Genomic DNA, 17,077 nt, shown 5'->3' with positions numbered 1-17,077 from the left:
GTTTAGAAGAACTGCAGGGGAATGCAATAAGCATTCCTAAACAAATACTATACATTGTGCCTTGAATATATTCTATAAAGTATGAATGAGAGTCACCACAGCATACAGAGTATTGACTCACTATCACAACAAGTGCTTGCATACTATTTTGTGCCAACAAATCCCGCATATAAATGACTTTCTAATTTCAGTCAGGGCCCTTGGGAGCATTGAAGAGCAAACTAGCTATTTCCAATTAGAACCCGAGGGAGAGGGAAATCTGCTAGAACATCCTGGGCGGTATTCTCCCTTCTGGGGACTAAGTCCCGACCCTCGCCGGAAAATGGGCGGGAATCACTCCAGACTTTTTCCCAGAAAGTCCAGGGTGATTCTCCGTCTTCAAGGGGGCCAGCAGGGCCCCGGCGTGCGTCCTGCAGCTCCGGCTACCGGCAGGGCCCTGCAGTTACGCCGCTGTGCAACATGGCGACGCCCTACAGGGGCCTGGCGTGGAGGAACATAGGCCCCCCCGGAATGAGCGCACCCACCGATCGGTAGCCGCCAATCGCAGGCCTGGCCACCGTGGAGGCAGCCCCCCGGAGTCGAATCCCCCCGCACCCCCCCCCCCCCCCCCCCCCAACGAGGACGGCCCCCACAGCCAGAACGGTGAGGTCCCGAAGGGTGGGACCACATGTGAACCACTCCGGCGGGACTTGGTCCATTGAGCGCAGAGAATCGCCGCTTTCAACCGCCCCCGAACGGTGCCGCGTCAATCTCGCACGCGCGAATGGTGGCAATTCTCTGGTCGCTGGAGAATCGTATGCCAGCGTGGGAGCCTATTTTGAGTAATTCTCCACCTCTGTGCCGAGCGCGATTTTGGCGTGGAGTTCATAGAATTACCCCCCCCCCCACCCATCTTTCTGAGCAATCTTACAATGCCAGGTTAAAGCCCAACAGGTTTGTTTCAAACACTATCTTTCGGAGCACTGCTCCTTCCTCAGGTGATTCACCTGACGAAGGAGCAGTTTTCCGAAAGCTAGTGTTTGAAACAAACCTGTTGGACTTTAACCTGGTGTTGTAAGGCCTCTTACTGTGCTCACCCCAGTCCAACGCCGGCATCTCCACATCATTTCGGTGCAATGGATGATTAGAGTAAAATCAGGTGTCTTTGTTTATACCGCACTGAAATAATACCTTCACACCTCAGTGTCAACCTGGTATTTTCATGTCACTACTCTCCTATTATTTTTTTTTAAATTTTAAAACGCATTGCCAGGGGTGATTGTGGAAGCAGATACATTAAAGGCGTCCAAAAGGCGTCTCGATAAATACATGAATAGGATGGTTTTAGAGGGATACAGCACTCGGAAATGCTGATGCTTTTGGCCAGTGGCAGTATCATGACCGGTACAGGCTTGGAGGGCCGAAGGGCCTGTTCCTCTGCTGCATTATTCTTTGTTATAGTTGCTAATGTTTTACATTGTGCTATAGTAGGGTTCACAGTGCAGCATTTTTTTCAAAGCTCATTTATATTTACTGTTAGCTAGCTACCGCATCACGATTTTCAATCATCAACACAGAAACACACCAAATAGTAGGTAGTAATATAAAGATGGAAGGTAACACATTGGCATAGATAGAAGATTAGCTTGTTAACAGGAAGCAGAGTGGACGTAAATGAGTCTTTTTCAAGATGGCAATATGTAATGAGTGGCGTGCCACTGGAATCAGTGCTGGGACCTCAACTGTTTACAATTTATATGATGATTTTGATGAAGGGATGAATGGGATGGTTGTAAAATTTGCTGACGACAGAAAGATAGGTAGGAAAATAAGTTGTGAAGATGACACAAGGAGGCTACAAAAGGATATAGATAGGTTAAGTGAGTGGGAAAAGATCTGGCCATTGGAGTAGAGTGTGGGAAATTGAGAAATTGTCCATTTTGACAGGAAGAATAATAGAAAAGCATATTATCTAAATGGTGAAAGATTGCAGAGCTCTGAAATGCAGATGGGATTTGGGTGTCTTGCTGCAGTAATTGTAAAAGGCAAATGCAAGTGCGGCAAGTAATTAGGAAAGCTAATAAAATGTTATCTCTTATTTAGAGGGGAATTGAATACAAATGTGGTGAGGTTATGCTGCAGTTTGCAGAGCACCAGTGAGACCACATCTGGAGTACTGTGTACACTATTGGTCATCTTATTGAAGGAGGGGTGTAAATGCATGGGCAGAAGTCCAAAGAAGGTTTACCAAACTAATACCTGGAATTGTTGCCTTATATGGAAAGGTTGACAGGCTAGGCTTGTATCCGCTGGAGTTTAGAAGAGCAAGAGGCGACTTGGTTGAAACATACAAGATCCCAAGGAGACTTGACAGGACGGATGCGGAGAGGAGGTTTCCTCGTGTGGGAGGATTTACAACTAAGAGGTCAATGTTTAAAAAAACATTTAAAATGGAGATGAAGCAAAATGTTTTCTCTCAGGGGGTCATGAGTGTGCAGAACTCTCTTAATGAAAAGACAGTGGAAGCAGAGTCTTTGAATGTTTTTAAGGCAGAGGTGGGCAGATTCTTTGTAAGCAAGGGAGCGATAGGCTATCGAGGGTAGGCCGGATGCCTATTTGAGGTTACTATCAGATCAGCCATGATTTTATTAATTGGTGGAGCAGACATACTCTTGCTCCTTGTTCGCATATCACCCATGTGTTATGTCGGGTGCTGATGGGCACGGGTGGAGTAAGGGCACATATATCATAGGCAAAGAGGATTTGGGGTCGGACCTAACCCCTTCCCCACAACATTTGAAAGTCTTGAATCATGTCCTTTATTCCCCCCCCTCCAGTAAAAATAAATTGATTTCCATTGGGAAATGAATTTAAGTTCTGATTAACTTTTCATAATTTAGAATATTAAATCCCAAAATGGCCTTTATTCTCCCTGATGCATCAACAACCAAGGGCCATAACACTGCCCACATAACTCTATTGAGACCTCACAACTGATAATATTAGGACGTGATAAACTGATTTGTCTTGTAGTGAAATATCCTTACGACAGATGCCAATATTTCATTAGTCTTTTCATAAGCCTTACAATGACTGAATACTTTAAATGAATGGTCAAACCATTATATAAGAAATATGAACAAGAATAGACCATATGATCCGTCAAGCTCTATTATGGAATATGATCATGATTGATCTTCTGCCTCCAATCCATTTGCCATATTCCTTGATTCTCTGAAAAAAACAAAGATCTGTATATCTCATCGTTAAATATACTCAACAGTGGAGCATCCACAACACCCTTTGGTAGAGAATTAAAGGATCCACCACCCTTCTGAGTGAATTAGTTTCTCCTCACCATAATCTTAAATTATCAATCCCTTATCACAGGCAAACTACTTACTATGCCAAAGCTAAAAGTGTCAACTTTTACAGACAGCCACCTGAACCGAATAAACTCATCAGGTAGATAGGCTAGAGATCCCTGCAAAGCCTTGGTCTTCAGGGTAGTGTGGCTGTTGATAGGATTCATATTTCCGCCAAGAGGGCCAATTTTCACCAGACCAAAGTCTCCCAGCTTTGGTGTAAAATATTCATCGAGCAGAATGTTAGAACTGCAAGAGCGAGAAAATTTTAAAAATTAAACAAGATATATATATCTTATTAATTGGTAATTAACTATTAATTATGGCTTTAGGCTTTCAGTAATTAGATTACAATCATTGTCTTTCAGTATGCAAAGTCCTGACACATTTTCACAATCACATCTAAACTACCAATTTCATAGAATCCCTACAGTGCAGAAGGAGGCCATTCAGCCCATCAAGTCTGCACCGATCCTCTGAAAGAATACCCCACCCAGGCCCAGTTGCCCAGCCTAACCCTACCTAACTTGCAGATTCTGGACACTAAGAAGCAATTTTGCATGGACAATCACCTAACCTGCACATCTTTCGACTGAGAGGAGACACCGGAGGAAACCCACGCAGACACGGGATGAATATGCAAACTCCTCACAGACAGTCACCCGAGGCCGGAACTGAACCCAGGTTTGAATCTTATCTTGGGGTTCAAATATGAAACCACCTGGATTTGTGGAATGCAGATTACCTATATTACTAGGATTGTGATTTCAGCTGCACCATTTTGTGAAGGAGCTCAGCAGAACCAAATAAATGAGGAGTTTGGGAACAATCTTGTACACCCAGTAACTGCTTCAATGAAATGGTGAGAGAAGCTGGAAGTAGGCTGCACATCTACCAACACTCATGGCTGCAGCTAGTGCAAAAAGATGAGAGAAAAATAGTAGTACTGAACTAAAATAACTGAATAAAAAAGTAGCTTGAAGCTATTCCTGGATAGGTGAAGGTTGCTTCTCTTTGTGGGAGAGTCCAGGACCAAAGGGCATAATCTCAGAGTAAGGGGTCACCCATTTAAGAAAGAGATGAGGAAGGAATTTCTTCTCGGAGGCTGGTGAATCAGTGAAGTTCTTTACCGCAGGAGGCTGTAGAGGATTGGATTGTTAAATATGTTCAGGGTGAGATGGACAGATTTGCAATCAGTAAGGGAATTAAGAGTTCTGGGGATAAGACGGGAAAATGGAGTTGAGGATAATATCAATCAATCAGGATCTCACTGAATGACAGTGGAGCAGACTCGAGGGACTGAATGGCCTACCTCTGCTGCTATGTCTTATGTTCTATGGACCAAGCTACCTCGACCTATGCTCTGGCTTCCAGACAAATCATTTAATCTCAACTGCCGAGGGATGGGGAGAGCAGTTTTCTAAGGTAGGAAATGTAGGTTTGGTTCAAACATGTACAAAAGAGCTGAACTTCAGACGTGGGGTGAAGGTGACTGCCATTGACATGAAGGCAGTATTTGACGGATTCTGGAGCCCCAGCAAAACTGGAGTCAATGGGAATCGGGGAAAAACTCTCCGTTTGTTGGAGTCATACTTGTCACAAACGAGGTTGTTTGTGGTGGTTGGAGGTCAATCATCTAAGCTCCAAGACATCACTGCAGGAGTTCTCCAGAGAAGTGTCCCTCGGCTTCAACGTCTTTAGCTGCTTCATCAATAACCTTCCTTCCACCATAAGGTCAGAAGTGGGGATGTTTGCAGATGATCATGACCCCTCAGGTACTGAAGCAGTTCATGTCCACACGCAGCAAGACTGGACAATATCTAGGCTTGCGCGGACAAGTGGCAAGTTACATTTGCGCCACACAATGAACATCTCCCAACAAAAGAGGATCTAACCAACACCCCTTGAAATTCAATAGCATTAACACTTCTGAAACCCCACAATCAACATCCTGGGTGTTACCATTGACCAGAAACTGAACTAGATTAGCCATACAAATACTGTGGCTACTAGACCAGGTCAGTCAGAGACTAGGCGAGTAACTCATCTCCTGATCTACCAAAGCCTGTCCGCCATCTACAAGGCACAAGTCCCTCCACCACTGCCAAACAGTGGCAACCGCGTGTACCATCTACAAGATGCACTACAAGAATTCACTCAGGTTCTCCAGGCAGCACCTTCCAAATCCAGGGCTACTACCATTAAGAAGGACAAGGGCAACAGATAGGGAACACCAGCACCTGGAGGTTCTCCTCCAACTCCTTCACCATCCTGACATGAAAATATCTCGCCATTCCTTCACTGTCGCTATGTGAAAATCCTGGAATTCCCTCCATAACAGCACTGTGGGTGTACCTACACCTTAGGGACTGCAGTGCTTGAAGAAGGCAGCTCACCACCTTCTGAAGGGCAATGAGGGATGGGCAATAAATGCTGGCCTAGCCAGCGACGTCCACATCCCGTAAATTAATTAAAAAAAACAATATTGGGCTGGATTCCTGGTTAATCTTGCTATCCTGTATCTTTCAGCCTAGTGCACATACAGAATTCAGGCAACGATAGCCCAGCTATGATGTGTCAACAGTCATTCAGCATTTTGTGGAGGATGCATGACTACTTGGGTGAGATATCAGCCTTTAGATTACTGTCTTCACCAGCAAGTTGGAAAACGGGGGGGAAAAGTGGCCTTGAGGAAGGCGATGAATTACAAAGCAGTATATAGCTAGTGCAGATGTATACTTTTCACATCTGCTGTGATTCCAAGAATCAATGCCTTTCTAATTAAAATTGAATGCAAGGTTTGAAATTGGCAGTTTTACCTTTTTATATTTCCATGAATTAGAGGCACATTATTCCGATGAAGGAACTGTATTGCTCTTGCTATTCCAACTGCAATGTTAATCCGTTTGTTCCATGAAATGGCATCGGCAGGATTCTGGAACAAAAAATATATTATTTCACACTTCCCCGGTGCAAAATGAAAGCGAGCTGGGCTGTTGCGGAGGTTCCACCTTTCAGACGAGATGTTAGACCTGTCTGGCCCCTTCAAGTGGACATCAAAAGATCCCCTGGCTCTGCTCAAGGAAAACCAGGGGAGATCTTTAAGCATTCCGATTAATGTTTATCCCCGAATCAACGAGGCTATCTGATCATTAGCACATTACTGTACACAAATTTGCTGCTTTGTTTGTTTATGTTACAGCAGGAGCTACACTTAAAAGAATTTTGTTTTGTATGAAGAGTTTCAGGATAAGATAAAGACATGCAAGTTTACCTTCTTTTATTCCTTAATTGCTGCAGCAGGTAGGTACTAAGAATCTGTAGTATTGCTCAGTTGCACCACATGCATCAGCCGAAGGATCCCAGATTAACATAATCAGATTAACATTTTACGGAGGCTTGATCACTAATGGGAGAGGGTCTTTACAGCATTAAAAGTTGAAATAGACAATTCCATTTGTAAGTTTTAATATATAAAGTGAAAATGGAAGAAAAGCTGCTTACTTTGCACTGAAGTTTGCTCTCGAGTGAGCCGTTGGACATGTAACGATAAATGAGGCAGTAAACACCATTTTCACCACAGCAGCCTTCTAGGGGCAAGATGTTAGAGTGTCGAAACCTGAGGTTCAAGAGGAAAAATTGAACTCAAAAATGTAATTGAAACAGGAGGCAGCATGGTGGCACAGTGGTTAGCACTGCTGCCTCAGGGTGCCAGGGTGCCAGGTTCGATCCCGGCTCTGTCTGTGTGGAGTTTGCACATTCTTCCCGTGACTGCGTGGGTCTCACCCTCACAACTCAAAAAGATGTGTAGGGTAGGTCCATTGGCCACGTTAAATTGCCCCTTAATTGGAAAAAATGAATTGGGTACTCTAAATTTATAACAAATAAAAAAAAAGAAACAGGGTCAGATATTTGAAGATAATCTTGCATGGTAAATCACACCGCTCATCCTGTGAATGTACAGGTGCATATTTTAATTAATTTTGAGCAGCAACAGCCAAATAAAAAAATAAAATTCTGCTGATTGAAAAGTGGATGACTATTTTGGACTAATGAGGGAGAGTTAGAACAGGCTGGGTCATGGTCTGAACAGCATAGCTTAATCTATTGGAGCCCAAGATACTGGTTTATGTCACTACGTTCTGAAGGCGATGAATTTTCAATCTCAGAAGTAATAATCGGGAAAGATGTCAATCAGGTGAACCCCTGGAGAGGGAAAATTGGAGAATCAACTTGAATATTAACTGTTTAATGCACAGTATTGGCAGAAACCTGGAAGCAGGCCTTTGGTTGGAATGAACAATGATCGAGCGAGGGGGAACTCGAAGTTAGACTCAGGGTTGAACTTTTGTCTTTGCCAGCTCCACAAAAGTGGAGAAGACCAATTTTACCCCCATGAATACCTCACCCCCTTTCTTTTTAAACGTTTTACCTTTCAGCTTTATAACATTGAAAAAAAGCAAAACAAAGTACAAATCTACATCAATTTCATTAAACAACCAAACAAAATACAAATCAATATCAATGTCATTAATACCGCAATGTCAGCAATTCTGACATATTACAGACGGAGTGTTCAACTGTGTGACACAAGGGTTCACACGGTTGCCATCAGCAGAATGGAGGTTACAAGTTCTAGATTCACTGTATTTACAATGTGCTGTGGAGTGGATGCTTGAACAGTCCACCAAAATCTACACAAGCCGCTTCAAACCTGCAGAAAGTCACTGATGGAGGAGGCACCCTTATTGAGCCAGAGTCAGAATTTTCCTACTTGTCCCCTCAGAAACTGCAGGACGGGGTGCAACTTGACTCATTAGGCTGAATTGGTGGTCATTCATATTGCCACATGACTGGATGAACTGATGCTTAGTGCAGAGAGAGGTGAATCGGTAACCCCAGTAACAACAGTGTATTTGTTTGGAGCCCCATGTTGATCAAGGAAACAGTAGCATAGTGACTAGCAATCCAGAGGCCTGGACTAATGATCCACAGACAGAGTTCAAATTTCACCATGACTGCTAAGGAATATTAATTCAGTTAATGAAATAAAAATCTGGAATAAAGAGCTGGGGCTGGTTTCTCAGTCCCGGGCACGCCAGATTTCTGGTGCAGCACGCCGTCGGGATTCTCCGTTTTGCCGGCTGGTCAATGGGGTTTCCCATTGTGGGGCAGCCTCATAGCGTCGGGAAACCCCCGGGATGCCAGCAAAATGGAGAATCCCAATGGCGGAGAATTCAGCCCCTGGTATCTACAACCTGCTGGACTGTTGTAAAGACCATAAGACATAGGAGCAGAAGTAGTTCATTCGGCCCATCAATTCTGCACCGCCTTTCAGTGAGATCATGATTGACCTGATACGACAATCCTCAACCCGGCTTTCCTGCCTCATCTCCATAAACCTCGATTCCCTCACTGATTAAAAAATCTATCTCAGCCTTGAACACAGTTAACTCTCTACGATAAAATAATTCCAGAGTCAGTACCCAAGAAATTCCTCCTCATCTCAGTCTTAAATGGGTGACCCCCCTACTCTGAGATTATGCCCTCTGGTGCTAGACTCTCACAAGAGAAAATAACCTCTCAGCATCTACCCTGTCAAGCCTCCTGAGAATCCGATAGGCTGTAGTGCTGACGCCGGTGTGGGAACAGTGGCGTTTTGTGCCAGAAAAAATAGCACAAAAGCTGCACTGACCCTCCGTCCGGTGGTCGGGGGGGGGGGGGGGGGGGGGGGGGGGGACCCAACAATGTCCCGATCCCGAGAATTAATACGAAAAAAAGATAATGAAGTTAATTTCTCTCATGCCTGAAGCTAGTCTCCAGGCGGTGGGATCACATGGGAATAGTCAACGGTGGCGCTTCAAATATTACCATATCAGTTTGCTAATGGAGATGGAAATAACAGTTGATCATTTTGCTGCCCGCATATCCCATTGGGTGCCACATATTAACCTTACCGTCATTCCTCCTGAAGGTGGCCAGTGCACAAAATAGAGATTGTTGAATTACATCCGAGTATCCATTCGGTTTAAATCATCACAATAATGAACAAAGCTGCAACCAGGCAGGGCCCCAAGGGTCCATTATTTGGTAGCTTGTTTTGTAAAGATTTTGCAACCATATTGAGAACAGTGCATCAGATTATCTTTCTGAAGGCAAATTCAGGCGAATGTCCATGATAAAAAGGGAGAGACTATGTTTGATCAACCTCGAGTAGAGTTTACTTGCTACGTGACTGAGCTAAGCATAACACGAGTCTCTCAAACACCAAAACAAGATTGCCAACCTGCTCTTTATGTGAGGAAAACGTGCAAAGAGAACACAGATTGCCCTGCTCTGCAGATATTATTTCCAGCCATATCTTACCCTTCTTGACAGCACTGGGTGTACTTACAGCAATGGACTGTCAGGGTTCCAGAAGACAGCTCACCACCTCCTTCTCAAGGGCAGTTAGGGATGGGCAACAAATGCCAGCCTAGCCAATGACACCCACATCCCATGAAAGAATATTTTTAATATTACCTTGATGAGTCTTTTAAACAACAGTCTCGGCATAATGCTTTTCCAAAGAAATCAATGTAATTGGAAAGGGAAAGAAAAAGGAAAATCATGCTTTACAAATTTCATGGGAATTTTTTAAAGATCTAGGTGTCGCTGGCTGGTCCAACATTTGTTGCCCATCTCTGAGAGCATTTAAGAGTCAACCGTATTTCTGTGGGTCTGGAGTCACATGTAGGCTGAGACCGGGTAAGGATGGCAGATTTCCTTCCCTGAAGGACATTAGTGAACCACGCGGGTTTTTACAACAATCAACAATGGTTTCATGGTCACCTTTAGACTTCAAATTCCATATTGCTATTTAATTCAAATTTCATCATCTGCCATAGTGGGCTTTGAACCCGAGTCCCCAGAGCATGACTCTGGGGGCGAAATTCTCCGCCCCCCACGACGGGTGGGAGAATAGCGGGAGGGCCTTCCCGACATTTTTGCCGCCCTCCCGCTATTCCCCCCCCCCCCCCCCCCGCCGAAGTCCCGACCCGAATCGCTGCCGCCGTTTTTTTTACGGCCGGCTGCGATTCTCAGCTGTTAGATGGGCCGAAGTCCCAGCCCTTTACGCCGTTTTTACGAACGGCAAACACACCTGGTCTTGCCGTTCGTAAAAACGGCGTGACTAACTCGCTATTAATAACCATGGCACCGATTGGCACGGCCGTACCACGGCCGTGCCAAGAGTGCCATGGGCCCGTGATTGGTGGGCACCGATCGCGGGCAGCGGGCCCGATGCCCGCGCACTACTTGTCCTTCCGCCGCCCCGCAGTATCCATTCGCGGGGCGGCTGAGGGGCAACCCGGCCCGCGCATGCGCGGGTTTCGCGCAAAAACGCGATGACGTCACCCGCGCATGCGCGGGTTGGAGTCTTCCAAACTGCGCATGCGCGGCTGACGTCATATGACGCGTCAGCCGGCGCTAACTCCGGCAAGCGGGTTTAACGATTTTCGTTAAGCCCGTCTTGCCGGAGCCTACGGCGTCGGGCTGCTAGCCCCGACCGGGGACCAGAATCGGTCCCCGGTCGGGAAGGGGCGCGCTGCCGTAAAACCCGCCCGGGTTTTATGCCAGCTTTACGATTTCTCCCGTTTTGGGAGAATCGCGCCCAATGTTCATGATGGTGGGGAGTCCAGAACTAGGAGGTCATAGTTTGAGGATTAGGCATAAACCTTTTAGGACTGAGGCGAGGAGAAATCTATTTACCCAGAGGGTGAATCTGTGGAATTTCACGAACTCTGAAAGTAGTTGTGGCCAAAACATTGTGAGATTTCAAGAAGGAATTAAATATAGCTCTTGGGGCAAAAGCGATGAATGGTTACAGGGGCGGGAGTGGGGGGAGAGTTGGGTTCAGGGTATTGAATTTGGTGATCAGCCATGATCATAATGAACAACGGAGCAGGCTTGAAGGGCCGAATAGATGTTTCTTTTTTTCTTATATATTTAGAGTACCCAATTCTTATTTTCCAATTAAGGGGTAATTTAGCTTGGCCAATTCACCTACCCTGTACATCTTTTTGTGTTCTGGGGGTGAGACGAACACTGACACGGGAAGAATGTGGAGACTCCACACGGACAGTGACCCAGGGGCGGGATTGAACACGGGCCCTCGGTGCCATGAGGCAGCAGTGCTAACCACTGTGTCACTGTGCTTCCCTGAATGCATGTTTCTATGTTAAGCCTATTCAATCATAGGTGGTGGGGGAGAAGACCACGAGGGGTGGCCGGGGGAGAAGGGGGGAAAGGGGAAGTGGGGGGGAAGAAGGGGAAGGGGAAAAGCGGGGGGGGGGGGGGGGGGGGGAGATGGTTTTGCGATACGGCAGTGGGTGAGAGATGACATGGTCAAGGGCGAAGAAAGGGGCCATCTGGGATGGGCTAGGTACAGAGTGGAATTAAAGGGGCAGGAGTTAATTGGTGAAGATGACGGATGGTAGAAGGGATTGGAGGCACAAGCCTCCGGTAAGGGTGGTAACGTGGAACGTTCGGGGCCTGAATGGGCTGGTTAAAAGGTCGTGGGTGTTCGCGCACCTCAGGAGTTTGAAAGCGGGGGTGGTCTTTTTTCAGGAGACACACCTCCATGTGAAGGACCAGGTTAGGTTAAGGAAGGGGTGGGTTGGGCAGGTTTTTCACTCGGGGTTTGATTCAAAATCGAGGGGTCTGGCGATTTTAATGAGCAAAAAAAAAGGATTCGTGAGTGCGAAGGAGGCGAGGGATCCAGGTAGGAGATATGTGATTATGAGTGGGGTATTGGAAGGGGCACCGGTAGTCTTGATAAATGTGTATGCCCCAAATTGGGATGATGTGGGTTTTATGCGGGGGTTGCTGGCAGCAATCCTGGATTTGGCCACGTACCAGTTGATCATGGGAGGAGATTTTAACTGTGTCCTGGAGCCGAGGGTGGATAGATCGAGCCCCAGGCCGATGGGTAGGGTACAAATGGCAAGGGAGCTGGGGGGGGTTTATGGAGAGGATGGGTATGGTGGATCCATGGCGCTTTCAGAATCCAGGGGGAAGGGAGTATTACTTTTCACATGTCTATAAGGTGTACATAGAACATAGAACATTACAGCGCAGTACAGGCCCTTCGGCCCTCGGCGTATTCGAGGATTGATTACTTTGCAGTGAGTCGGGAGATTTTGGTTGGGGTGGAGGGGCAGAGTATGCAGGGATAGTCATCTCGGACCATGCACCCCACTGGCTAGATATTCGGTTCAGTACGGGACGAGAGAAGAGGCTGGGGTGGAGGTTTGACTCGGGGTTGTTGGTGGGTGGAGGTTTTTGTGATAAGGTGCGGTTGGCGATTAGGGATTATGTGGAGTTCAATCAGAATGGGGGAGGTGTTGGCGGGCATTTTTTTGGGAAGCACTGAAGGCAGTGGTCCGGGGAGAAATTATCTAATTTGTGGTTCGTGCGAATAAGGAAAGGAGGGCGGAACATGACCGTCTAGTGAGCGAGATAGTGGAGGTGGACAGGGAATATTCGAGGGTGCCCACCGTGGAGAGATTGGAACAGGTTGCAGGGGCAATTTGACAGGCTGACAACAGGGAGGGCAGTAGGGCAACTGCGTAGGGCAAGAGGGGTGCAATACGAGTATGGGGAGAAGTTGAGCCGCATGCTGGCGCACCAGCTGCGGAGGCAGGCTGCATCCAGGGAAATATTGAAGATCCGGACTGGGGCTGGGGATGTGGTGTCAGAGCCAGGGAAGATAAATGAGGCATTTAGAGAGCATTACCAGGGACTTTATGAGGCAGACCCAGGAGGAGAAGAGGGGGGGCATGGGGCGGTTTCTGGTCGAGCTGGAATTTCCCCAGGTGGAGGAAGCAAGGAGGCAGGCGTTGGAGGAGCCCCTGGGTCTGAGAAAGGTGCTGGATAGTATCAGGGGTATGAAGTCGGGGAAGGCCCCTGGGCCGGTTGGGGACCCAGCAGAATTTTATAAGGAATTTTCAGCGGACCTGGCACCACATCTGTTGGGGGCGTTTAATGAAGCACTGGAGAAGGGGGAGTTGCCGGAGACGATGAAGCAGGCAGTAATCACACTAATCCCAAACAAAGGGAAGGATCCGGTGGAATGTGGGTCGTAGAGACCCATATCACTATTGAACTCGGATGTGAAAGTATTGGCTAAGTTGTTGGCACGGAGGATGGAGGATTGTGTCCCGGGGGTGGTTGCAGAAAATCAAACAGGCTTCGTCAAGGGCAGGCAGCTCGCGAGTAATATAGGACGGCTGTTGAATGTGGTGATGAATCCGTCGAGAGCTCTGGTACCGGAGGTGGTGGTGGCCATGGACCCGGAGAAAGCATTTGATCGGGTGGAGTGGCAGTACTTGTTCGAAGTTTTGGGAAGGTTTGGGTTTGGGCCGAGATATGTGGCATGGGTGCGGTTGCTGTCTGTGAAAAATGAAAATTCCTTATTGTCACAAGTAGGCTTCAAATGAAGTTACTGTGAAAAGCCCCTAGTCGCCACATTCCGGTGCCTGTTCAGGGAGGCTGGTACGGGAATTGAACCGTGCTGCTGGTCTGCCTTGGTCTGCTTTCAAAGCCAGCGATTTAGCCCTGTGCTAAACCAGCCAAGAGCGAGGGTTAGGACGAATGATATCAGCTCACGACGCTTTGACTTACACGGGTACGAGGCAGGGATGCACGCTGTCGCCGCTGCTGTTTGCGCTGGCCATAGAGCCGTTGGCGATGGCTCTCAGGGGGTCGGCAGAGTGACAGGGGACAATGAGGGGACAGAGGAAGCATCGGGTGTCGCCCTATGCCGATGACCTCTTGCTGTATGTTTCGGATCCATTGGAGAGTATGGGAAGGATTAATGGCCTGTTAGAGAAGTTTGGAGGGTTCTCGGGATACAAGCTGAATGTAGGGAAAAGTGAGGTATTCCCGGTGAATGAGCTGCCACAGCGGGCTAATTTAGAGGGGATGCCATTTACGGTAGCGTGGGATAGGTTTAGGTACTTGGGAATTCAGGTAGCGAGGGAATGGACTGGGCTCCATAAGTGGAACTTAACGAAGCTGGTGGAGGAGGCCAGAGAGGATCATAAGAGATGGGATACACTGCACTTAATGTTGGTGGGGAGGGTCCAAGTGGTGAAAATGAATATTCTGCCGAGGTTCGTGTTTATCTTTCAGGCTCTCCCGATCTTTATACCAAAGGCCTTTTTTCGGAAAGTGGACACAATCATCTCTGACTTTGTATGGGCGGGGAAGGTGCCGAGGGTGGGGAGGACCCTGCTGCAGAGGCAGAAGCAACAGGGAGGGGGTTGGCGTTGCCAAATATGCTTCATTATTATTGGGCGGCGAATGTGGACAAGGTGCGGCGGTGGTGGGAAGGAGAATGGGTAGAGTGGGTTAGGATGGAGGAGGAATCTTGTAAGGGGTCTAGCTTGAGGGCTATGGTGATGGCAGCATTGCCAATGGCTCTGAGTAGGTATTCAGGGAGCCCAGTGGTGCAGTCCACGTTGAAGATATGGAATCAGCTGAGGAGGCATTTTAGGGTGGAAGGGATGTCGGTGCTAACGACGCTGTGCGAGAATCATGGGTTTGAGCCGGGGGTGGGGGGATGGATAGTGTACATAGGAGGTGGAGGGAAGTGAGGCTGGTTAAGGTGAGGGATTTGTATTTGGAGGAAGGGTTCGCCAGTCTGGAGTAGCTAAGGGAGAGGGTAGAGCTGCCGAGGGGTCGTGAGTTCAGGTACCTACAGGTTAGAGACTTTGCACGAGAGGTCTGGAAGGGGTTCGCTAGGTTGTCGGAATACACCCTGCTGGAGCGACTGCTGCTTTCAGATGTGGAGGGGAGGAAAGGAAAGAATTGGGGATATATATAAGTGGCTGAGGGAGTAGGGAGGCGAGCGGGTGATGAAGATCAAGGAGAAATGGGAAGCGGAGTTGGGAATGGCGATCAATTGGAGAGTATGGAGTGAGGCACTGTGTAGGGTAAACGGGACTTCCTCTTGTGCAAGGATGAGCCTGATACAGTTCAAGGTGGTGCACAGACTGCAAATGACTTGGGTGAGAATGAGTGGGTTCTTTCAGGGGGTAGCAGATGAGTGTGAGAGTTGTGGGCGGGGGCCAGTGAATCATGCGCACATGTTTTGGGGATGTGAAAAACTGGGAATATTCTGGGCGGGAGTGTTCGCGGCCAGGATCGTGGAGGAGGGAGCGGACCCGGACCCTTTGGTGGTGATATTTGTGGTTTCAGAGAAGCCCGGAGCTCATAGAGAGGAGGAAGGCCGATGTCATGGCCTTCGCCTCTCTGATTGCACGGCGACGAATTTTGTTGGACTGGCGGTCGGCATCGCCACTGGGGGGGGTAGCAGCATGGTTGGGTGACCTGTACGACTTCCTGCGGTTAGAGAAGATAAAGTATGAGTTAAGGGGCTCAGCAGGGGAGTTTGAGAAAAGGTGGGGGATGTTTGTGACCGTGTTTGAGGAGCTGTTTGTCGCAGCGGGGGGGGGGGGGGGGGGGGGGGGGGTGGGGGAGGAGGAAGATCTGTACAAACTGTATAGTTGATTGTTGGGAAGAATGTTTCCCAGGGTGCTAATTGCTGTAATCTACTTTGATACAAGTTTGAATAAAATGCGTTTAAAAAAAAACCTATTCAATCATTTAAAAAAAAACATTTATCCATTATCTGCTTGATTAAAGTTAGGAGATCAGCCTTACAGAAGTCCAGGCTGTCCAACATCGTCGGCAAACTTATGATGGTAGTAAGTTGTGCAGCACCACTGGCCTCACCTTGTAAACAGGAGCTTAGATTATACTCCAACGGTGTGCTAAGTGCTTGAACAAAACACTCATTCCAAACATCCAATTATCTCAGAGTAGTAACCCATCACAATTTAAAGAACCTTCATATGACAATTAGAATCAAGTAACTTCTAGTCCGTTTCTTTTCCCTCTCGGGACCATGCCTTACAAGAGCTTGGAACAATCTAAAATGCTTTGTGAGATGTGGAAACAAATGTAGTGGATGCAATTTATACTAGGTTAGGACATCGGACAAGACCCAACATTTGTTCAGATACTTGACAAGAATCCCAAATATTTGTAAAAATTTACAGAACTGCAAGGAAATGATACTCCACCTCAGGAGTGATGACTCTGACCAACAGGTATCTTTTTGTTAAAACAAAACTTTATGTTAAACATAGAATTAACCAAATGAACATTGAAGAAATGGCCTTACAATTATCAGTCAAGCGATTCTTAAACAAAAGCAAAAACTTAAACTTACTACCTCAACCTGCTACTAACTCCAATTAAGCAATCCCAATACAGTTCAAATGCCACTTATAAATAAAGTTAAATAAAGGTAACAAGACAGTTTTATTTTGGAGAGAGGGACCCTTTCATTGAAGCCTACTCGTGACAATAAGCGATTTTCATTTTCATTTTCAAGAGCAGATTCGGTATGCTTCTGCTCAACCTAACAGCATTTGGCAAAAAACTTCATATCCCCTGTCTCATCAGACTTAAATACTATGGCAAACTGCAAACCTACAGACAGACCTGGCTCCTCTCATTAATTACATCATCGGTATCTCACAAAGATGTCACATGATCGTAGCTAACACTAACACAACCCCTCATAAATTATCTACTTGCCAGGGAATCATCAGCAATCATAACATGGTTCCATTCGACCTTTATCTGTAATCAGGTAAGTACGTGGCAGGGTCAGCACGGTGTCG

General features: G+C 47.0%; 1 protein-coding gene across 5 annotated transcripts in view; it reads right to left on the bottom strand.

Moving 5' to 3' along the window:
* The window catches only part of LOC119973155 (interleukin-1 receptor-associated kinase-like 2), a 116,000-nt gene that overhangs the window by 31,116 nt on the left and 67,807 nt on the right, over nt 1–17,077 (bottom strand). For all 5 annotated transcript variants that reach the window (XM_038810773.1, XM_038810774.1, XM_038810775.1 and 2 more), the window contains 3 exons: nt 6,849–6,963; nt 6,164–6,279; nt 3,383–3,593 (listed from right to left, as the gene is read on the bottom strand). In XM_038810773.1, the coding sequence (XP_038666701.1) occupies nt 3,383–3,593; nt 6,164–6,279; nt 6,849–6,963 (442 nt within the window). The remainder of the gene's footprint in view (nt 1–3,382; nt 3,594–6,163; nt 6,280–6,848; nt 6,964–17,077) is intronic.

The sequence above is a fragment of the Scyliorhinus canicula genome, chromosome 11, assembly GCF_902713615.1.
Source record: "Scyliorhinus canicula chromosome 11, sScyCan1.1, whole genome shotgun sequence".
Classification (NCBI taxonomy): domain Eukaryota; kingdom Metazoa; phylum Chordata; class Chondrichthyes; order Carcharhiniformes; family Scyliorhinidae; genus Scyliorhinus; species Scyliorhinus canicula.
Note: the sequence above shows the minus strand (reverse complement) of the source record. Positions and strands in the feature narration are given on the sequence as shown.